This window comes from Struthio camelus, chromosome 6 (assembly GCF_040807025.1).
Source record: "Struthio camelus isolate bStrCam1 chromosome 6, bStrCam1.hap1, whole genome shotgun sequence".
NCBI classification, from domain to species: Eukaryota; Metazoa; Chordata; class Aves; order Struthioniformes; family Struthionidae; genus Struthio; species Struthio camelus.
Window position 1 is genome coordinate 5,643,475 of NC_090947.1, and position 25,203 is coordinate 5,668,677.

Genomic DNA, 25,203 nt, shown 5'->3' on the forward strand with positions numbered 1-25,203 from the left:
GGTACTGTTAACGGTTCCTACCAGTTCACTGCTAAGTCATGCGCTTTAAAAGTGTTGCTCAATCTATATACTCCAGATTTCAGCGGTTGAACAAATTCTTTGGCACAAGCAAGGTACGGCTTCACTTGATTTTCTACAGGAAACTCCGAATCCTGGGGAAGGGGGGGGGGGGGGGGGGGGGTGGGGAGAAATAAGTGATTAATTCTCTAAAATGCTGCTTAAGTTCATGCAGTGTACTACTTACTGTGTTATTATTTTAAAAGCATAATTTTGTTTTATTTTTCCCTATCATTCAAATTTTCATCATTTTTTTTAAATCACTGCTGTCCTGGTTTTACACGTTTCAACGCACATTGTTAAAGCTGAGTGCAATCGTATTTGGAGGACTGGAGCCTGTAGCGGACAACTGAATATTATGAAACTTTTTAATTTATTCTTATAAAATTATATTCCTGAGTTAACCTCTGAACAGTTAGGTCAATAAAGCATTGCTCTAGAAAGAAATCAACAGCCAGTACTAATCAGCATCTGCAACCAAATACATATTCATTGTTTGTGTCATCAAAATCTCTTCTTCCCTCAAAACAGAAAAAAGTAGCTATGTTGTTCAATATAACAGCACTGGGAAAGAAGCAACTCTACACTGTGGATACTGTCAGATATATTCAAAAATGATAAAACAAATTCTGCTATTATTTACACTCTTAACAAAATATGTGCAACTTTGTGGGTATAAGTAACAAAAAAAAATTGACCTGATGCTTTATTATAAAAGTCACTTATGTACCTGCTACTGGAATACACTGAGGCTGAAAAATGAAGGCTAAGTAATTAGCATAAAATCCCCTATACTAAATTAAGAACAATCTGTCTTCAAAAAGTATTTAGTAGAAGACAGTCAAAAGTTATTGTCAAGTAAGTTTCATTTACGTGAATTATTCTCCTCTAAACAGGAAAAAATTGTTTAACGAGAAGTTTAAAACTACCAACTTAAAAGACAGTTCTCTGTCCTGCACTGTACCATCTCATGGCCAAAAAAGATGACTTTAGAAGTCTTTTCATTTCATCAACTGGCAGCCAGGAAAACTCCTTCAGACAAATTTAGATTAACAGTGTAAGGCCAGTTGTATTGTCAAGCTTTGCACAGCAAGGTGTATGGTGTAATCACTGAACAGTCCTTATCAGTTAAATTAAGCAATTGCTGTTATGACTCTAAATGGAAAAATCACAGCAACAGAAAAAGAGAAGGGGGCTGTGTATACACATATAAACTATATAATGAAAAGGAGAGAAGATAGAAGTAAATAACTCTTATTTCCCTCCTTTGAATGCATGCGTATATGTAGACCTATATGGTGAGAAACTCCAAACGGCATTTCCCACAGAGAACCATAACATGGGTAAGGTGCTCCTTTTTGCTACTTCAATAAGGACTGAAGGACGAATTTCAGACAAGTAGCACCGTCCTAATATAATTCAGCAAGATAGTAACTCTTGTTGGACATGGGACTGGAATTCCAGGTTGCAGTCCAGAGGAGACATTTGCCAAGTCAGCTGCCGATGCTGCTCAACAGCATTAACTACTCTGATAGGTAGTTCCACGTTTGCAGCTCTTTAACCACCTCTCCAAAACAGCAATCCACTGAGACAACATCTGCCTTGAATCTGCCTCTCTTGTCAATCAGTGGAAGACCCGAACAAAATAAAAGGACAAAGGCAGGCCTGTCATTCAGGATGTGCAAAGAGGTCTCTGTCCTAGAAATCTGTGACTTCAGGGAAAAACAGGAAAGTTGATTTTGAGATTCAAATGAAACTAATTATACACTAGACCTGAATTCAGAATAAACACTGAACAAGCCATCTTAAAACTATACCATACAGACTTGCCTCATCTGGTGGAAGTAACAACCATTAGAAAAAACATCCTCATCAATGGATGATGAAAGACAAAAAAAAAAAGATCAGACATTGATTGAAGTGTATGGCTCCACAGTTTCAGGCATAATCCTTACAATCTACTCTAGGATTGGGTTCCTAGGAAGATCCAGACCCTTCAGATATATACTAAGCAGACATGGGAATACTAAAACACTGAGCACTAAAAAAAATGCTAAGATACCCTGAGCTCTTAGCCTAGTATTCTTCAGCTCCAGCAGTTAGGCTGAGACAGACCTACAGAATTATGGCTGAAATACACTCATAATTGGGAGCAGAAAATTTGGTTCATTGGACAAAATGAATGGAGTTGTTCTTGCTATTGATGAAGAGCTCCCTTACTGTACATCTGGTATTCAGCATTCACGCCATCAGATGGAGGTAGCTTAGGTTTCAGTGGTAAATCTCCTCAAACTGACCTCGAGTGGACCAAGTTCTCTAATAACTCATTAGATTACTGTAAATTTCACAGACCATGTAGTAAAAAGATAACATGCAAAAATATTAGTATTTCTATCACTGTTCACAAAATGCAAATCTTTAAAACACTAAGTTTTTCTCATTTTTGTCATCAATAATGCTATGAAGTCTTCTGACTATATTTCTGAAATAATAGTTTTGATCCCCTTTGGTGTGATAGTCTCATTTTACTAGAAACTCAGATTCAGCCTTAGTGGAGAAAATTCATACCTACAATTCAAATCACAGGGTTTGGATGGTACCAACTAATGTAGCATTTGTCATGGCCAGGTAAAAATGTTGATTTCAATAGTTCCCCAATAAACACAAGGTGAAAGTCACCCTTTAAACATATCAGGTCTGTTGCTGAGATCAGTTCTTCGCCAAGAAAGCCTCCACAGAGTTTAGAATCGATACCAGTTCACGGGGGCCTCTCACAGTATTTCCAAAATGTATTTTTACTGTATTGACAGTAATGAGAACTTCAGTTTATGAGAGGCATAGTTGAGCACATAGCTTCCAAGTTCCTCAAAAGGAGAACAAACATGCTACCTATGAAATCACAGAAGTCAATATGCAACATAAATTTTCCCAGTTATAAATATTTATGGCTGCAAAATGAATGTGATATCTTTATCCAAACTTTGTGATACAGAGAATGCAACCATGAAGGTAGCCCCCAGTAAATTCTGTTAATGAAAGAAGTGTCTTTGTTTAATCCTATTATTTTCAGTCTCTAAACCCTGAGGGTAGCACAGAGTCCATTACACAAGTTGAGATCTTGCATAACAAAGCTTTGTTAAACATATTAATGAAACAGTGACTGCAAAGGCTGATGCTAAATCAGCATCACCAAGGGGAACGTGCATGCCAGAATTCAAGAAATGCATGTACTAAGCACTAAGGAACCAAAACAATATACTGGTTTTTGTTCACTCTCGTATCTGCAGTGTACTGGACCTTTGTACTACAACAACACAAAACACTAAGCTCTTCTCTTACATCAGTATAGAAGAGCAGGCAATGCAGTGCCTGCCTGTGAAATTAAATATCCTATTACTTCATCATCAAAGGCAAGGGACATTAAAACAAAAACAGCATTCCCAGAAAGAATCTCGGTGAACCATAACCATTTGGAACACACATCCTCAGTCAGAGACAGTGGTAAAAGCAAATGGTGCATCGCACATGCCCACACTATCATTTAGAAAATACACTATCGTCGTTACCTAAAGCTACAGGTGAAACTGCATCAGCCAGTCATATAAAGTTAGCCTTGACCCTTATTCCATTCAGATTCAGCATTCCCATTGCTCTCAGAAACACTAATAGAGGAAATGAGTATCGTTATCTCCATTGGAAGATGTTTAAATGGGAGATCCTTGACAAAGATAATAACGTAAATCCACCTGAAACCCCTCCTTTACCCATTCTTATGGTTAACCTAGAAAGCCCTATGCAAATCAACATTGCATGAACTCATAGAAACATTCCCTGTACTAAGACCTCATAGGTTAGCATACAAAAATAAGTCACAAGAGAAAAGGAATATCTTTTTCCCCCAGACAAAAATCTGAATATGGTTTTACATGAATATGGTTTTTTTACTACCTTTTTTTATAAGGCTTTAGCGACATATCACAGATCAAGCTGAAATTCTCTAGGAGAGCCTGTAAAACAACTTCATCTCTTCTGGGTCTCAGATCATTGCTTTAATTCTCCCAACTATGACATAAACCTTGTCTTGATGGGAACAGTTACCTAATTATTAAGACAACATCAAAACTCTAAAAAGCTTTCTTCTCTCCCATCCTGAATTTTTATACAAAGATTGTCTTTTTGCTCGTAATAGCAGTGCTCTTTAGAGCAAGTCTGCGGCCTTTATTTTCCTTGAGAAAGATGAATTTTTGTGAACGTGTGTTTGTGAAAACATACACAAGGCAATGAATAGGTAAGTAGAACTGATCTAAATCATCTCACAGCTGAGAAAAATGTAGCATGGTTTAATACAAAGCAGAAAACACTCAAATCAGTTTATTGAAACCACAGCTCAGCCTTGTCTGTATCATTACACAACTCCAGAATTCTCTTTAGTCAGATGTTAAAAATGGAAGCCTTTGAGCTGGCTTCACTATGCAATCACTAGCAAAACCAAGCCTCATTACTTTATTTCCAAAAATGCAAGCTTCACTGAGGTATACATCATCAGGTAGCAATCTGATGATTCAAAGTCCCTTTGTGAAGGAGAAGAAATCTGTTTCTTGGAAAAATAAATCACTAACTCCACATCATCAGTAGCAGCTCTGCTTTGAAAATTCTCGCTTTGAAAATTGTAAGGATTGTTCTGATTTGCAGTCAGTGACATGTGCAAAAGGCACAATCAAAATCACACCTCCTGAGGTATTCATATAATCACTTTAAAGCAAATTCTAGATATTTTGTTAAGAAGTGAGAAAGAAGTTACAAATTTTGTAGCTCCTGTATACGTCCAAGTCTCACCCCAAATTATTCTGGCTTGTGTCACTGTTTAAATATCTTCAATGAAATAGTCTAGTTTTGAGTCTCACCCAAAATTGAAGAACAATTATTCATTTCTGTACTTGGAAAAGTACAGTGCTAATCAGTGAAGGTACTCTCCTCAACCCTTGAAATTATCTTTTCACTCAAAAAGTGAAAATTACAAACCATTTGCTTTTTTTTTCCCCTGAAAAAACTCTATTGTGTTTATATTACAGAGGATATACTCTGCATTTTTCTTTTCTTCTGGATGAGACAAATTTCAATATATTAACATTTTCCTATTTAAATTCTGAAGTATCACAGCAGTCCCACACAAATCAGTAGACTTTCTCAGAAACTAAGTATACAGTTTTACATAGTTTTCAGACTAGGGCTTTAGTTTTACCCTGCATCTCAGTTTTTGCCTAAACTATCACAGCTTTCAGAACAGTCTGAGGATTACTACAAACCACACCCCCAAACCATGAGAATAAGCATTAGTAATTATAAAATACAAATTTATAAATCAAAGGGAGAGTGAAAATAATCTTGGCTACAATTGCTCACAATGAAGAAACTTTAGTCATGGTAACTATCAAAAATAAAGTATCTTAAGTTAGCTAAAATATTTAAGAAAATACAGCATTGCATTTCAAAACTCAAATTCATTTTTCCTGAACTTCTAGTTTTTACAAGAATCAGAAAATTCTTGGTGAAAGATCTGAATAATGACCATTATGAAGACGACAAGCTGACAAACACTACTTAAATTTATTTTAAGGTTCAGAGCAAGTTTAAAAGAAAGATTCAAATCAATTCCTATTTCCCTCTTTTACATGATGAAAAGTCTGATATTCTCCTCTGTCCTCAAAGATAAGTAGATGAGTTTTTGTGCAACAGAAATAGCTTTCTTCAGAAGGTACCAAATATTAAGCAAGGGACTGCGGAATTAATACAAGTGTTTTGCTGCAAGAACGACAGAAAACTTACATAAAATAGAGTAAACTATTATTATTCCATCTTCTTATTTATTTTTTCTATAGTTGAACGAATGTATCTTATTTTTAACAATACATAGGGAAAAAAAATCTGAACATAAGAGGAGGAAGATACTCAGGACATTCACTGAACAGAATGCCATCACCACAACATTCAGTAGCCAATGCTATATGATTAATACTGAAACAACTCATTTTCCAGTTTTCCAGTAATATAGTATCTGTAGTACAACATGTTTATACTTAGTTTTACTATTTTAGTCTTGACTACAATTATTTTACGAACATCTAAAATTTAAGGAAGGGAAGTTGAAAGCAATAGCAGGAGAGCACAATACAACTTTTACAGCATACTACATCTTCCTTGGCTTGCTAATAAAAAAAAAAAACAAAAAACACATACATCACCTACAGAGGCTGTGGCAACATAAATTCTCCTTATTCAGCTTTATAACTCTGACAATGGCTTTTTTTCTTCTTTTTTTAAATAAAGATGAAGATACCATGTTAATAGGTAGTAAAAGTCAGATTAATTAAAAAAATACAAAACTGTTCAGATTTCACATTCAAGGCTACTGTGCTCACACAACCGTTCAGATAGTTTCTGAACAGGCACTAACATTAAGTTGCAACTTCAAACTGCTCCTGACAATATCAGTTTTAAGGGTCTGCCAAGGCAAGTCTTCGTACAGCCATTGCCTATATTATGAAGAAACTAGAATGTAGCAGTACTGTAAACATAAAACTACATCTCAGATATTTGATACCTTTTTGTACCAGAACTCTAATTAGCACTAGTTAACTTTACAGAAATGATTTGTCAACTGTAAAAAGGATAAAAGTTTAAGTTAGAAAGCACGTAACTAGTGTTTTCGTTCTTTTACTGTGGCCAATAAAACTATATTTCTCTATGATCACTAAATAGATTTGAAAAAACGAGAAAGCCAACGAATAAAAAAACCACCAAATTGTAATCATTTTCTTCAAATTTTTACCACTACTACTTGTTTTGCTTTTATTGCCACTATTTCAGAAAGTGGAAGTATAAAGGAGAAACACCCTTACATACTGCCCAATCCTACAGAAATAAAACAACTCCAGTGAAGTTTTAGCTTCTGCTAAAGCACAAAACCTGCTTAGTAAATACCTAAGTCACATTTCCTCATTTAAAATAGCATCACTGTGAATGATAGGAAAACGTGTCACTCAAAGATGTGTACTGTATCATAATTTGTACACAAGAGACAAACGGAAACAATCACCTAAATATTCCATCTCCATGATTAATACTGAACAATAATCTGTGTGTGGTATTCCTGGGAATAGGTCTAAGTCATCAGATAAATTTATTGTCTTTTAGAGCTAAATAATCTCTTACTTCCACAAAAGCTTACATTTAGATCAGTGGACGCCAAAACAAACAAGTCAAGAACCGTCTTTAACCTCCGTCCACATACTCAAAAACGTTCTTCAAAAAGTTGCATTTGTTTAAACAAGTAACTATTTGCCTCACCAAGCGTTCTTTAAGCTACTTCTTCTGATTACTTTATGCAGTCTGCCACGGGGATATAGCATGAGCGGCAGTCTCTGCCGAGTCAATAACGGGAGCGAGAAATCACAGTGAAGTGTTTCCGAATATACTCTTAGTTCGGAGTGGTAAACTCAAGTTACAATCTCTATACCATGTGATGATCATCCAGTTTTTAATTTATTATTCCTTGATGGCAGGACAATAGTTACATGCAATTAATTTTCATTCCTTGAAGTAAAATCACGCAATTCAATATTGCAATTATACAATTACAACTATACAGTGCTGGTACTGACTGTCTGGAATTTAAACATCTACTTTTGGCTACCACTAACAGGAATTACAAATGTAAATTCCATCACATATGGAAGAATAAATTCAATACGTTACAAAACTCAACTTGATCACTTGCCAAAAGGAAGTAAAAATATTAATAAAAAAATGCAATAAATTATGAAGATACAAGGCATGCATTTGGATGTCTGGATTTTGAGTTTTGTAAGTCATAATTAAACATATGCTATGAAGATACCATGTCTCTTCCATAAAAAGGCCCACACTTGAAAAACTACTATATTTATATCTGTGATAAATAAACAATAGTACAATAAAGTACGCAAAGTTCTAGCAAATATAATTTTATTTTGTAGATTTAGATGTTGCTTACAGTGCAATTAAACTTCGAGGATATTTTAAATTACTGCAACACATGCTGCACAAGCCATACAATTCAATTAGGCATGTTAAAAAGGTAATTCTGACTATATGATAGACATCAAGTTACTTCAGCTTTTTAGCATACTTCAAAAATGTTGCAGTATCATGATTTTCAATATATATTTTTAAAAAAATCATTGCTCATAGCAATTAATGAGTTTTCTCTACTACAGAGGAGTTCTATAGTAGTTGATTAACAACTTCAGATGTTTTCTTCCAATGAGTTGTCATATTTCTGTTTTTCGTTCTTCAGTAACTAAATTTGTTGATTCATACATCTATTCCAAACATCACATGTTCAAACCTAAGTATATAAAAACTCACTAGACCATACCTATGGATATATGCATCATGGATACCATGGTATCATTTTTATTAAATCACAACCTATATCAAATCTACGCTTCATACATGATTTATCCCATTACAGTAGCCAGAAACCGGTGAAAGACCCTAGAGTTAGAACCAGTAACAGCCAACTCGCTGCCCCCTGTTTGGGAAACCAGTGTTAAATGAACAAATGCATTTACACATGTGAATGATGACACTCACATTACACAATAAATTATCCTAAAATATTTATATTGCTGCAATAGATGACCTAAGATCAAAGTAAAAAGAAAAGGAGCTACCCAAGAAAAGCAAGAAGATAAGAAAGCTTGTCACAACAATGTTGCCGAAATGCACTACTGCAGTTTCATAACTATGGAGTATGGGATGTAAAAGTAATCCGAAAAAGAATTTTGTTACACAGTAACTATTATGCAAGTACAATTTCTATTACATTGAGAAGACATCATAGCCTGCAGTGGGCCATCTGAACAGGCTTGGAGAACCAACGTAGATTTTAGGTCTTCACCCACCTCATCCTCCCAGCTCCAGAGGAACACCTAACATCTCTTTTCCCAGAGTCACTTTTATATTTGTCAAACAAGCATTTCTGAATAATTCACTGCATTATGTGAACTCCATTTATGTGTTTTTATTCAGATGCAAAAAATCCTCATGCATCTCCACTGTCGATGATGGTAACCTCCCAGGCTGCTGCTGCTGCCACATCCCAGGCTGCAGGGAGATAGCAACATTACTGCACCCACCCCAGAAGACTGCAGCTGACCCTCTCCCCTCTCTCAGCAGCTGGCAGCTATACACTGGGCTGCAGTAAGTGCTAAGGAAGATTTTAGCTATTTCAGTAACATTTCTTCCTAAGCTGCTATTCCATATATTACCCATAAAAAGAAAAAGACAGTATAGTATAACAGAGGCAAACTTCTTGCGGTCCGAATTCAGGCTGTGGGCAGTAAGTTGGTCCACCCTGAGTACAAGCACAAGCATTAAGCAGCAGCTATCACACCCATAAGCCATCTTCAGGAGAGAAAATTAGAAAGATGTGGCCCAAATTTTGCCTTCATGATACATTTTTAAATCCAATTAGGTGCTTTTTTAACAGTTTTAGGAATTTAGCATGTATTTATTTGTATGAGAATTACTAAACAAAGTAATTTTAAATTTTTGGCACGGTTTAAAACAGAAAATGACTTTTTACATAGTATAATACAAATGTCAGTATTATATTCCTGTGGAATTATCTAGTTATTTCTTCCACAATGTCTTTCCATTCAAATATTCCATTTAGAAGTTTGTCCTGAGTGTTACCCATTTTGTGTTTTTTCTTTCTCTGTTCAGAAATATACTGACCTCTGCACACCTGACTGTCAAAACTCTCTGCATTTCTACAAAATCTTAATGCACATTAGAAACATAACAGTAATTGCACAGTAGTCCAGAAAAATGACAAAGATAGGCAGATACCGGTTCCTTAAATACAGCAAGGCTGCACTAAAATATCTCTGAACACAGTTTATAGAAATAGGTTTATTTGTTAAAACAAACTGTGGGACTAATGTATTGTTCTAGGAATATAAATATAAAAACATATATATAATTTATGTATTCTTTCTCATTTTGGCTAACCAGTGAGAGAGAGGAGAAGCTAGAGGAAGAATCTGAATTTACCAACGTTAAGTATTACAGTATGTAGTGGACATTGGGTTTTTTCAAATCTAAAGAACTATTATTTAGAAAAAAATCCTTGCTCCTTGACATAGCCACTGATTAAAAGAAATAGAAAAAGAAGAGACTGCTACTGATTTAGGGCCTGTCATGTTAAAGGCTGGTGTGCCAAACACTGATCTATAATTGTTAAAATTTATATTTTCCCAACACAAGCTTATTAAGTCATTATGAAGCTCATTAGAACAGATCATACTTAAAATGAACACCATAATTTCATCAACTATCAAAATATTTTGATGCTAAGAGATACTGCCAAATGTTTCTCCACTAATTCCTTCCTCCAGCAAACATGGTATGTCTTTTCTAAAAAGCATCTTCTGTTGACCAAGAAAACAAAACCACAGATCTAGAAGTTATGAAATGAGGATTTTACTCTATCAGAACAGTACCTTAGCACATAAGATATTGTGCAGACTTGCCATGAAGCTCAAGCCCTGTCCATAAAGCACTACATTCTTCTACTTCTACAGTTTTCCCAGGATTATCTGCCATTTTAGAGATACTTTTAACATAGACAGCCTATTTAAGCTAATAAAGAGCAACACATAGCAAAGAGCAATTATATCCGGTTAGATTCCAAGAACCATGAGCAAGAAATTTTGAGCACATAAATTCTATGCAAAGAGGAAAGAAGATAACAAAATATCAAAAAAAACAAAATAGAAAATATCGTGCAAGTGGACAAGTCTAAAGAAACAGTAATGCCAAAAGATAGTACAAAATACCTTAGAAAAGGAAGGTAATACAAGATCATCTGTTCTTTTGTGGATGTTCTAAAGCACAGTTCATCTGAATTCATTCTGATTTTCCTTCTAACACATTCACTGTAAAAAAGTGCCGAAAAGCTTCCTTTTTTCCTGGATAGTTCAGTTTAACATGATCCTATTTTGGACTTTTATTAAGAGAAAAGTATCTTTTCTCCTGAAGATTCTTTTACCACTGGTAACAGCTAAATACTGACGCTACAGCTTCAAACGATATTTTAATTTCACCATTTTTTCCCCTTTACTAGCTTCCCAAATATTGGAGTTTCATTTTTCCTTAAAATAGTACTCTACTTTTAAGGCACTATCGGGAACCTCACAAAATAGTACTTATATTATCAGTATCTAGTATGCGTTAACTTTTCACATATCCTAATGTTCACATTGTAATCATTCTCAATAACTGTCATAAGAACATAGGGTTTACAAAGGTTCATCTATCACTATAATGAATTAGTAAACACATTCAGGGACCATTAGTTATTGATTTATTTGCAATTACCCTTTACAGATGCTGTCTGTATTACTCTCCTTTGCATTTAATCCATACTGATTCAGTTTCAGGACAATTTATTAAGTAGTAACCGTTATTCCAAGCTCCACAGAACCATTAATAACAAAAACAAAGCCGAAAGACTACCCTGACATGGGTTTTGAAGAGCCAGTACAAAGCACTCAGCTTACCAATACTGAAAAGTAACAGACTATAACAAAAGTGGCTAATTGCTTACAAGAGTTGCTAGCAACAGCTGGTATAGAAAATAGTGATTATCTAACACTAATTCAGCAAAAATATTTTCAGCATTGCAAGAAGTAGATACTACAGAAAATTTAAGTGAAGTGCAGTCATACTGACTTCACAAACATAAAAGCAATGAAATGGGAAACTGCCAAAACCCCCTTACGGTGCAAGCAAGCCAGTCTGTCCTAAATTCATCAGGACACAGATTACAAAGTCAGAACAGACACTTTCCGTAGTTTATTTTGGACCCCATAAAACCCAGGGCACTTTCTTGGAATTAATTTGTTTGAACTAGCCATAGCTCTCTCTCAAAAAAAAAAAAAAAAAAAAAAAAAAAAAAAAAAAGAGCCATGATTTACAGACTGTTGGAATCTTTTTCAAAATTGAAGAATTTACTGTTACTGCCTGTATTTGGTCTACTGCTTAACTACACTTACAGTTAAACTCCTATTTTTTAACCCAGAACATCCTTCGATCCAACTTCGTTTTAGCAGGTCGTCTACTTTTGTCTGCTAAGTGAACAGTTCTCTTAGGAATATGGTTTGTTCCCTCTGCAGATAATTAAAGTGAGTGATGAAGACATCCCTTAAATTTGTGAAACCAAAGAGATCGTACAGGATTTTTTTTTTTTTTTGGCTATTCCCATACTCTCTACCCTCATCATGCCACCATCATATACAAAAAAACAACACTTTCCTGACTTTCTTCAATATTCCCTGCCTTAGACTTGTAAGCACTGCCTAACTCTTTAGTAGAGCACTGCATAGAGACCTTTTGTTCACCATTTGTGATTTTCAACTCATTTTTAGAATCATTCCTTTCCATTAGTGAGTGACCTCTGCTCTGTATAAATACTTCTAGATAACTTTAGCAGTGACTGTCGTGAAAAAGTCTACTTTTATTTTCATTTTCACTTACCATGTGATCTAGCCTCTTTATGAATTAACACTTCTCTAACGTGGCATCTGTACTGACTTTCGAGATTTATTTCCGCATCATGTATAAGAATGTTAAATAGCTTAGGGCAAAAACAAATGGTCTTGGGAACACCCCTTGAAAACATTTGAGGATTCTGTTTAACACTATGTCAAAACTTAACCATATTAGCAATATTGTTACACATAGGCAACCTAAATAATCGCTTAATAAAGTTATGAATGTCCATTCAGGTACCTTACAGAAGTCTACCATATCAAAACAAACATCTTTTCATACAATTAAAGATGTGCATAAATCATCTTTTTACAAGCACAGGATAATTTGTATTAACTTAGCACTAACTCTATATTTTTCTTTAGTTCTCAGTATTATTCAAGTTCTCAACTTTGTGAGTCACTTTTTACGCGTTCTATCTTAAACAGAAATCTGTGGATGCTTCTGAAACTCTCACAATCACACTCAGTTTCTCAGAGCAGAAAGAGGTGAAGGGACTTAGTTTTTACCACCTGACTCCTCAGTTACACAACTATACACACAGTTACAACACAATAGTCTCTTACTCAACCTACTTTTCCAATTGAACAGCAGGCTGTTTAGTTTACAGATCTTTTCACAGCACAAAGACATTCCAGAGCATTTCACAGTTCCTTCAAGTTAGACAGCATCTAAGGATGCAACAGTCCTGCAACATCCTACAGAGCGATGTCCCGGAGGGAATTTGAGTTAACAGATAAAAATTAGTCATTTAAAAATGAAATGTACACATAGCTTCTTCCCATGTCAAGAGAATAATCTGAAAACCAACAAACTGTCTTCTAAATGAACTGTGCCTCTTCAGCATTACATTTCAACTAACTTCCAGAGACTCACCACAAAAGGTACTTTTAATGCTCTGATAACTTATGTGAGAGCCTAAAATATCATGGTACAAAAAAAAAGATTAAAGAGTAGCACTGACTTTGCAGCCTCAGCTTGCTTTGGGTTGAATTTTTAAACAGGAAACAGGAACAAAGCATAGCATAGCATAGCATCAATGGTAAGTCAAAAAAAGACAATTTTATGCTTAAGGTATGCTCAGAGATTCAAGAGAACTAATTTTAATTCTAGGTTTACATCTGCTCCCTGAGCAAATAAGTTACACATTTGCAGAGCAAGTAACTCACCTTTCTATATTTTGGCTTGTTATGTAAAAAGGCGGACATAAAAATTACGTTTTCTCCTCATTCCTTCACCTTCCCATCCCATTTCTAGTTTCCATTCTTTGGGGAAAACACTCCCAAAAGGTATAGCCACAGAGATTGGCATTAACAGCCACAAGTCCTGTTGTTTTATTATGTTTATATATTCAAAATGTTACATAGAAATGTCATAACTAAGTAATAAGTAAGTAAGTAATACTGGCTTTTAAAGCTAGAGAGAATTCCCTATAATGAGAGGCCATACAAAAAAGAACCTGCTGGGAGGAGTAATTCCAAGACACTTTAACTGTCCCATTTGCAGACTCATGCATTAGCCATGTCTAATTTTGTCCGTTTTAGTCTGTAATAGAAAAGAAGCAGGATAAAAACCAATCTGGAGAGTGGTCCAAATCATAATAGAAAAATGACTGGTCTGGAGCTGCAGTCCAGCTCTATCAGTGAAATAAAACTGCATTCGCAGAATGTACTATCACAGTCACTAGGTTCACTCCTCACCAGCTGAGGCTGGCAAGTCACTGCTCCCTGCAGCTATCTACCTTCACACTGCGCTGAATGAAGACCCTGTGCTCAAACACATACGCTCACTGGGGGAAAGCAACTGATATAGCCTCCCCGACTTGTTCTGTAAACATTCTGAAATGCCTCAGAAGGAAGTTTTACCTCATAGCACTTTCACTTCATGAGACTAAAAACCATACATACCCAAAGAGAACTTCAGCTGAAAAGGAATGACAGTGCCTCTCAAGCAAATAGCCTAGCTGCGACTAATCCTTTTTGCTGGAAGAAGTGTTGATATTTTTCTTCTCAAAGATACAGTATTTCAAATAGCCCATGAATATACATCCTCTAACACTAGGAGTAGGAATGTATTACATATTTAGGTTTTCAGAGTTTCAGTGATAATTTGCATGATTTTAAGAAACATCTGAAAATGCCTGCAGTTTACGCTGCCAACCACGAACGGAAATATTACTTCTCTTGGGTCCTCAGGGACAGTAACCGGCCTTCCAACTACCACTCCTTGAAATTCAGAAACTTATCACATGCCAAAGAATTCCTTTCAGGATTTGCACGTACAGTACAAGATCTAGCCAACTACATTCGAAAGCCAAGATGGAGAAAGGTCTTTTAAGTTCTCACTGCTAAGCAGCACAAAGCTAAACCTGAAACACTATCTTTAAAACCAAAACTCACAAAATTGGTACCCGCAATAGAGGAGAACTGAGTAGCTTAGAAATAACCAAGCACAAATAGAAAACATTTTTTCTCTAGCCACCATTTAGCAAAATAAAGGTAGGGTATCGCACACTTCCCAGTATTTTAATGTTCACACTGCAGACAGCAGAAAGTCTATATAGGAAGCAAGTAAAATAAAGAATTCCTGTGGTGATTACAGCTTCTAGGCTGTAATACTTTCAGTACCAAAGAGTTACACCACACTGTAAGCGCTGCTGTTTTTGCCAGCTGAACAAAACTGCTCATCTAAGGTCTGTCTGCTTCATTTTCCCCAGCCAGATTCTTCTCAGCACTTCAATTTCAAACCAGCTCAGATCTTTAAGCTCACTGTCCCATCTCTGATGAAGCAATGGTAGGAATGCAGAAGACGACACTCACATAGGTGCTACTTCATTTTTCAAAGTAACAAGAAGAATCTTTGTCCACGTTCCTCGCTTCCTCCATTTCCTCCTCTAGCAAAGGCATTTTCTAGTAACTTCCCCAATTCTTGAGACTCTACAATGGTTCTCATCTCATTCACTAGAACTCTCCCTTGCTTTCTGAGTTACTGGTCAGAAAAAATATTTCTAACTGCCCTTTGGATGTACCTAAGCAGGTGTGCCTCTTCCTTTTCCACAGTAACAACCTCCTCCACAAAAATACAATTATCAACTATAAATTCGAATTTCACTCCCACTTGCAATGTGTTTTTTTTTTTTTTTAAACGCAAATGGCCGTTTTCTATCTGATCTTGCTGGCGTCCTTCTCTATGACCTTATTAAAAGCTTAGTATTGCAAGTCACCTTATCACATTCCTCTTTACAGTAAACCCAATTGAATAGCAGTAGGCAAATTAAATTTCCATTGCCAGTATTCTACTTCTATCAGAAGTTCTATTTCATTATCAGTTCAATTCACAATATAAAACTGCCCTTATGCTTCTTCACATACAATTTTAACTATAGCTTTTTTGTGTACTACTTTTGTTCTCTGAAATTCTAAATCACAATAATCTTCTATCACCTTAATTTTTTTTCTCATCTACAACCTGTACCTCTCCCTCATTCCTATTTACTTAGGGTTCATAGCCATCTGCGCGTTCCTACCAATCTTTCACTCAGTTACCCTTTTTCTCACTTCCACATATTCCTAGGTACTTACGTGGTATGGGGAAAATTACACAGAACATCCCAGTAACATAACACAAACAGGCTTCCACTGCCATCTTTCCCATTTTAAGTGCTGCTCTGGTTAGCATGTATTTCAAAGTGTTTTCACAGTGGAAACAGCATAAGGACAAGAGCAGTTTCAGCAAAATAACATTTCTGGGAAAATGCCATTTGGATCTGGCCATAAAAATCTCTCTCTGCTGGTATACCTTCTGTTTCTCATTTCTGATTCAGAGCGAATGCTTGCAAACTTCCACCTGTTGGTATTCAAGCAAAGAGGACTGTTAGAGCTCACTTTTAACCATACAATACAAGTCACAAACACCTGATCCACTCTTCTTCTCTATGGTCCCTCCAAAATTGCATTTATTTCTGCACTAAGTCACAGATTGCTTTTTTACTGCAGATTCCCTAAAAATCCGTCTTTGGGCTGTCCTGTCCTCCTCACCTATCATTTCTTTCTTCTGTCTTTCATTTCTACCCTTAGCAGTCATATTAACACCTTAAATCTTTTTTGTTGTGTTTCCACCTTCAATCTGCAGGCACCGAAGGCAGTATTTGACAGGATATTTCACATAGTAAAACTGGAAAAATAATCCACACCTTTTACTCAAAGTTGCTGCAGTTACTAAAGGGATTTAACACCTTTTGAAAGATTTTTGTATGCGATAACAACCACTGCTAGAGAGTTTGTAAAAGGCTTGTAACATTTCCATTACAAGTTGTAATTTTGTCCCCCTACGCTTTCCTTCGAGGCAATTCTAATAAGGTCTTCAAGGTTTCAGCCCCTTACCGAAGAAAAACTATCTGTCTCCAGATCAAGCCCTGAAATTTACTGTAATCACATTGGCAATTCTTTGCTGTTATAAAGATCATCTTTCGTGTTATGGATAAAAGCAGGACACGTTCAGAATTGCATTCACCTACACAAGTACCACTCAGTAACCTGTAACAAATATTGCTCCCTCAATTTCTATTGAGGCCTAGAGACCAAAGAGCTTCTTAAAGTAAATTATTATTTATGCAGAACAAAAACATTTAAAAGGAAACACAGTTTAAAAATGTGTGTATAAACACCTACTCTGCATTCAGTTACCAATACACCATCTAAAAAGCTGGCATGTCAAAACACTTCTGGTCCTTTCATTAGTCCTGTGCCTGTTACTGAGTCTCACACACCACTTCACTGAGCAGTTGCTATTATTCAAGTTCTGTTGCCTAACTTTGAGTCAGGTCATAGCACCTTCTTTTCCTGAGTGAAGTGAAAGTTCAACTTGACACTCCAATAGTACTTCAGTATTGTCTGCAATGTCTAGTATACAGACTGATGACAACTTATGCAAAATAACTTCTACAGCACATAACCACATTTTCTTGCAAAGAAAGGGGAATGATATGCTGCAAGAGCCTTTTAAGTTGGTTAGATGTCCTGTTTGAGAGGACAGACCTTAATTCCACATTTCCACATCTAAATTAATGTTTTGTTTCGTTTTTTAATCCAAGGCTTTGGTGCTAATATAAACTCACACTATTTGTATGCGCCTGTGACCGTAGCGTGCCTGTGACCTGATTCAGAATCTAAGGATAATGTAAACAAAGCAGAAGATAAAAATATCACTCTTGAGTTTCTGGGGTGAGAGTGATTTATAAGATCATCTTTCTTTTTAATTTATGCCCTAAAAACATTAACTTAATATGTTCTTTTATGAAAAAGACAGAGATAACAGTATGGAATTATCTGGATATTCCTCAAAAAAACTCAACAGCCAAAGTAATAGCTGGGAGAAGCAATTCAAAGGTCTACAAAGACGACAGTAGAGTGACTGAACAGAAGATTTCTATATAACAAATATATTTTTATACTGATATATAGGGTGCCCATATTTATGGCTTCTGTGCACCCTTTAATACAAAGGTATAATGCACCAAATTCACACAGCATTAAGTGTTTCTATCACAACACTAACATTTCAGCTTTCTGAGAACAAACAAACAAAAAAAAAAAAAAAACCAAGACATGCCTTGCTGTATTTTCTGAACAGGACCAGCCAAAACATCTAAGCATGCAACATTCAGAAAAAAATCTTAGAAGAAAAACACTGGTTGGTATGAAGACCACTTTACAGCTAGGCTCAATTCTCATCATTGGTTCAATTAGCATAAACATTGCTCAACTGTAGATAGGCTTTTAGGATTTTGTAAGAAATAACCACAAACTTGACTTTCTCCCCAGAAACTGTCACCTGTCATACAGTGAACAGCAAAAAAAAAAAGAAAGAGGTTTCCTGTCACTTGTGTACTCATCTAACAGCTAGCAGCCACAGAGATGATCCTCTTCCCTGACAGACGCTGTAGCTTCCCTTGCACTGACTAGCATTTGGCCCTACGGTGACGCAGATCTCCTAAGCAAGCCAGCAGAAAATCACCACCAGAAAAATGATTTGGTTTCTGAAGAACGGAAGGAGAAAGGAAAATAAGAGCAGAAAACTGGAACCCTCTCAGTGGCAACAAGCCATTTAATCTGTTTAACTGCAAAGTGAAAGCTTATCCTATGCCAAAAGCTTTTTTTTTCCCCCCCCTGCTGCTCTGGAAATCATATTTTAATTTAGGAAACAATAAGGTCATTATTAAGATAATAAATAACTGGAAAATTAACCACCTCAGTATGATATTGTATAATGATAACTGATTTTAAATAGAAGCTGGATATTTAACTCTTCAGCATTTTTACAGAAGCTATAAAACAATTACATTAACCCAGTCTAAGCATATAACCCTAGAATCCTCAAAAGCATTTAGGCATCTACTCCTACTGATTTCAGTGACAGATAGGAATCTGAACTCCTCTGCAGCGCTTCAGATACCAATTGCTCCTGAATGCCAAAACACTATTTTGGGAAGAAATTGAGAAAACTCTAAATCCCATTGGCAAACGGCCTATTTTTATCGTGCCTGCACCTAAAGCATCTTCGGATGGTATAAGCTACAATTAGATCAATATCTCATTCCTAAAACACATACTACTTACTTGCGCAGCTGAAGAGAAAATGCTAACCAAATTAAAATTGATGCAGACTCACCAATAGATAGCACTAAGTAATAAAATCCATCTCAGCTGTGTCATTAATATATTGAATGGAACAATTTGATTATATACTAAAATAATATTCAAATACTTTTGACTGGAAACAGGCACAAAAAGGTCACCCTTTTCCTGTTTCCTCTCATTACTCTTTATTATAACTTTCTTGACATGAAATTCGTGATGAATAAACTTGATTTGTAAAAAAGATATTGAAAAGTAATAAAAACTGTAACATTAGGAACAATACTTAGAGTTCCAAAGTCTCCAATTTGAAAGCTCTCCTGACATTCATAAATAATGAAAGAAAATAAACTTTTCCTATTCCAATGAAACTGAAAAGGATTGTTCCAAAAGGTGGAAAATTTAAGACATTGCTGAATGTCACTGAGTAGCTGATACAGCTGAATCAGAATAGTCTTCTCCACAGGTGACCAAGCTTCAGGCCCCAGCTTTGGCACATACAGCCTCTTTTACTGGCACTGACACTGCCAGCTCACACAGATTGCCAGATGGTGGCTGGAAACTTCCTCTATGCATATCCTGGTAAAAAAGGAAACAAACTATGCACAGATTGGAAAGAGGTTCCTGCTAGAATTTTCACATCACATAAAAGAATTGGTTAACCCAGCACCTAAGAATATATGTTAAGTTTTTTAAAGTTTGGTTGATTGTGGTTTTTGCAGGAACATAGCAGTTATGGAATACAATACTGAATAAGTCCAGTTAAACTTAAACCTGCCCCAAATTTTGTCAACCTTCCCTTCATCTTTTTTTTTCCCTCTCTACACTGTTTTTAAGTGCTTCATTACTACATAATAGGCTACCTTTCTTAAAAAAATAAAGAAAAAAACCACACACCTCTATGAACAAACAATAGTGCCAAAGCCCCTTCAGCTTCTCTTCATCTTTATTTCCAGCACTTTTTCAGCCTCTGCATATTTCTGAGACCAAAATAAGTCTGCATAAACTGGTTGTTTAAGCTCTGGCGGCATGGCAAAAATTGGCAGTGCTACTCGGGGCAGGTGGGGGGAGGACACAACTGGCAGACAATCCAGAGTCTTCTCTTCAGCAAACTGATTAGTTTGCAAGACAGAAGAGAAGCTGGGGAGGCAAGAATCAGAAGCTCAGTCAATGGTCAATAGAAGCAGGAAAAAAAAAAAAAAAAAAAATTGCCAAAGCCTCCTGGTATTGGAGCTCAAGGGAACATCTCTTTCAAATTGCTCTGTTTAGACAAAAAAACCATTTAACAACTGACTGGATGTCAGAAATTCTAAGTACAATACACCTGATTTGAGGATGACTTTTTCCAAGGATAATCTTCCAAAAGTAATAACTCCTATTTCATCTCTATCTTGTTTACTGTTTTTCATAATATCTGGAATAATGCAATTCCACAGAAATCTAAAATAATGCAAAATTTAATTTCGCAAGTAACCCACCACAAATGACAGCAATAAAAATCTTCAGAATCAAAGCTTAAGTATTTGTCCAGGAACTGCCAGATTGCCATGGGGCCCTTTAATCTCAACGGCCTTTCCTGGAATGCAATAATGTACAAGCGTGTGGGTTTTTTTTTTTTTTTAATACATAGAAATAAAGACTGAGGTGTAATTTAGTAGTTACTCTATAATCTTGTATCACTTACAGTTCTGTTAGTACCATGTGGTTGACCATATACATACATAACTACAGTGACTTTTAAACTAAGTATAAAATGTGTTCAAGATGTTCCTTTCCATCCCTTTTCTTCAGTGTATCTTACCCCTCCTTCTGTGAGCGATCTTTTTGAATGCTAAGCAAGAACTGGAGAGGATATATGGCAGAACATCTCCAAGCTTCTTTTCCAAAAGCTCCAAAAGACCAAGTCAGCATATTGTGTTAACTGGAAATCATACTAAAGAACAATAAAAGGTTGGAACCTGAGGAACACATTTATGTTTTCCTAATAATCTTACATTTTGATTTTTGCACACAGAGTAATATTAAATTTGCACAGAACAGTGGATATAAAAGAAAGAATCACCTAATGCTAGGCAAATCATATGGACCTTTAAATTGTTTATTAAAAAATTTGAAGTTTGATAGCAAACAGTTGCAGATTTTTAAATTACTGTTCTAATACTCAGAACCCTAGCAATACCCTAGCAGAAAACCTAACTTTTTTTTAAATGGATTTTTTAAATTTAAGTCAATTTTTGCTGACTCTGAGGTTTACAAAAGCAGAGCTCTGCTCTAGTAAGGATAGGCAAATAACTGGACAGTCAAAAGAAATATCTGGCTAAACGAGGAACAGGGAATAGTGAAAGGCAAGGAAAAATATTCATGCCCATTGGAAAATCTGTAACCTTCTTGTTTGTCATGGAATTTACTATGATTGCCTCTTACACACTACACTCTCTGTATGGACATATATTTGCACCTTATAGAGCAAAAGGCTTATAACAATAAGGCCTTATTAAGTGCCTTCCAAAATACTGCAGTAATTCATCTTAGAAATTATAAGTTTATATTCTCCTTCCCACTCCTCTGAAAATTGTCCTGGTCTCCTTTCCCCTTAGCCACCCCCTCTTACCTTAAGGATTTGCATGACATCTTCACATTAACCAGCACTGTGATCTATACTGAAACAGACCTAGAGTATTTTCCCGATACTGTTACATATATATGAATATGTGCTGCCCTTTTTCTGAATATTTTATCCGCCAGGTTCAAACCTGTGCATGAATGCCACAAAATATAGCAACAATTTTTACATGAAGCTTGGGAATCTCTTTACTATTAAGAACATTTAAAATACATTCTTACACTTTCAGAACTACAAAGAGAATCTGAGCCACTTCCTTAGGCTAAGGGCATGAAAAATGCATGTATAAACAGCTGAGACAGGTGTCACAGCTATATGCATTGTTACAAAACTAGCTACAAGAGTTAAATACTATAACCAAACTTAAAAATATTCATATATTCTGAAAGTGTAGAGAATTTAATTCTATTTTGAGGTATGATACACACAAAGAATTCTCACACGAACGAGTTGAACTGGTGTACGTGACCGGATTTCTAAAAACACTGTGTGCATATATATATATGGGTATTTTTCCTTATTTGTTCTTTTGCTTGTTAACCTGTGGAAACTTGTGGAAATTGCTCTTGACAGATTTAAACCACAGCAGACAGTCTCAATTTTTGCTCTATTACTTCAAGAGAACAATTTGCTTACAGGTTGCTACAGAAGCATTTTGCAGGTTTGCAATGCTTGTTTGCTTTCTAGCTTTTGAGTGAAGCATGCCTGCAGAAACAAAAGCTCCTAGGATGTGCAATAAACTAAATATCTGATTGGCTGATCTGCTGCTTTGGATGATTTATAGTATTTAGCAAACTTTTTATCTGTTGTTTGCACAACAGATGTTCTCTGTAAACAAATGAAGATGTCACAAATTATACAAAAGAGACAAACTGAATCTGCCAGCTCAGCATAGGGTAATGCTATCTCAGCAAGTTTTAGCCTGTATTTTGAGTAGTAAGATCTATACTAGACTTGCAAACTTTTATAATACACATCTAACTCAGTGTTAGTTAACAGATCTTAGAACACTTTATAAAGACAGCAGAAATAGGAAAGAGCAATAACCATTACGGAGAGGAGAGGAGGAGTGAAAGAATGCAAAAAAGCACTCTTTCCGATAAAATGTGAAACTACCTCAGTACATAAAATTGTACGGTGCTTTTTTCTCCCAAACCCAGAGCTTTAAAAGATCCTGGCCAAACTCCACAGTAAGAAAGTAGACTGCATTTATCAAGAACCAAATACTTCTGCAATATTATAGGAAAATATTCTTAACACCCCCAAAAAACTTATCTGTTGTAGAGCGTTGTTTCACACAAGAGATTGTATTTAGCAGTAACAGTCTTCATTTACCCTCATTATCTAAGTACCAGTCTGTAAAACTATTTATGTTCCACTGACAAAAAACCTGCCTGTATTAAAAAAAAAAAAAAAAAAATCACTACAGGCCAGTTTCTAGAAGGATTACTGCCACCAGGGAACACTGGTTCCTTGCCTTCAGGAGGCCAGAACAGTTGCTACTTACCAGGAGAAAAGGTATTATCATTTGACAATTTTTTCAGAATTCAGTACAAAATGAGCTGGTGTTAAGGACACAGACAGTATGACTGGTGGGGTAGGGAAGGAGGGAACAATACCTCAAAGAACCTTTCCGGGACAACCCAGAAAAGGCCAATAGCTTCTTTTCAAGACTCAAGTCACTGCTCCCAAGGATCGATGAGATAAATTTTCAGTACTCTGTCAGACCACGGTCTCCCTGCTGACAGAGGTTTCACTTTGGTCATTGCATGTAAGAGCAAAGATAAAAAAAAAAACAAACAACTGCTTTTATCAACCACTCTTAAGCAGTAGCTTGTTTTAGTCACGACTAAAACAGTAAAGCCTGGATTTGAACTGGAAATCCAATTATAAAAAGGTCATATCTTCATATGGGACACTCCAGTGAAAAATAGTTAGATTTTCTGGTGAAATAACCCGATTTTTCTATTCATAAGGCTTAGCACTTTGTTTCATTTCACAGCCTTAGTATATTCAAACAAAAACAATTAAGACTACTTTTTTACTCTGAAAAGTCAAATATTGTCTGAACATACAAGGCAAACAACCACGAACAGCACATGTTTCTGCCAAGGTACTTTATGGTTATGTTGGTGATTCATTACCATAAAAACTAAACACTGTTAAACTTCATTTTCCTTAAAGTAAAGTTTACATACGCAAAGGCTTTTTTTTTTAATATTGGAGAAGATTTAAGCACCAAAATCCATAACTCAGTATAGAAAAGTTAATTTAAAATATAAATGCCACAGTGAGGGAGCACCTGAGCCCTTTCTTCCAGGTTTTTAGGCATTTAAGTGCTTGTTTCATATTTCAATCACATTTCAGTAATTTGAAAGGGATCCAGTTTATGCAATGAATAATTTAAACTGAACTACATTAAAATGGAAAAACAGAAAACAGTATTGTTAACTATGGCCTCAGCCAATTTACATTAACTACTACTTTTTTTTTTTTTTTTTTTTTTTTGTAAGTGTACCATGCAGTACCTCATATATTGCTTTTCCTTTTAACCATATCCCTGAACACCAATTGAAATTAACTACTCCATTTTATATTTCAAATGTTTCCTCTGGAAGAATATCGCTTTAAAAATAAAAGGGTGATCATTTCCCCAATTCAAATACATTTACCATTCCCATCATTTTGGATTGCAATCATATACCAATTACAACTAACTAATGAACACCTGCATTATATCAATACCTAAAAATACCAAACCAGATCACTGCTTTGTTGCACTAGAAACTAAAACCAGGCAACTAAGGCTCCAAAATTATTATGAAATTCTTCCCATAACGCTTACATATTAAAATTTTAATAAGAAACAGATCTTAACAGAACAATTGGAATCAAACTACATTCCAGAGAAGTCTAATTCTATCGCTTAAAAAACAACCTCTTTGAAAACCCTAATTTTTTCAGGTGTAATGAACTTTATCAATTACATTGTAACCAAGGTACCCAATGAAAGGTACTCTACCATTAAATCTTGCATAGCGCGTTCTAACAGTACTTAGTAATTCCTTTCAAAATAATAGAAATCTTAGCAAAAGTTAATGAAACTATTAGAGCATTGCAATGGCACTGTTACAAAAAGGAGTTGTGCTGGCAGAATCCCATTTGGTAGTGTTTCACCTCAGCATATTTGTTTCTTGCCTGTTTGTGAAGGAATAAGCACAATGAACCACTCTCCTCCATATCTCCCCCCCTGCCAAATGCACAAATGATTGAGAATTTTTAAGGTCTTGA

General features: G+C 35.7%; 1 protein-coding gene across 5 annotated transcripts in view; it reads right to left on the reverse strand.

Annotated features, from left to right (window-relative positions):
- The window catches only part of SPAG16 (sperm associated antigen 16), a 405,835-nt gene that overhangs the window by 339,274 nt on the left and 41,358 nt on the right, over positions 1–25,203 (reverse strand). For all 5 annotated transcript variants that reach the window (XR_011141788.1, XM_068947881.1, XM_068947882.1 and 2 more), the window contains exon 10: positions 22–152. Coding sequence is in view for 4 of the 5 variants with exons in the window: in XM_068947881.1 (XP_068803982.1) it covers positions 22–152 (131 nt within the window). In the remaining variant the exon portion in view is untranslated. The remainder of the gene's footprint in view (positions 1–21; positions 153–25,203) is intronic.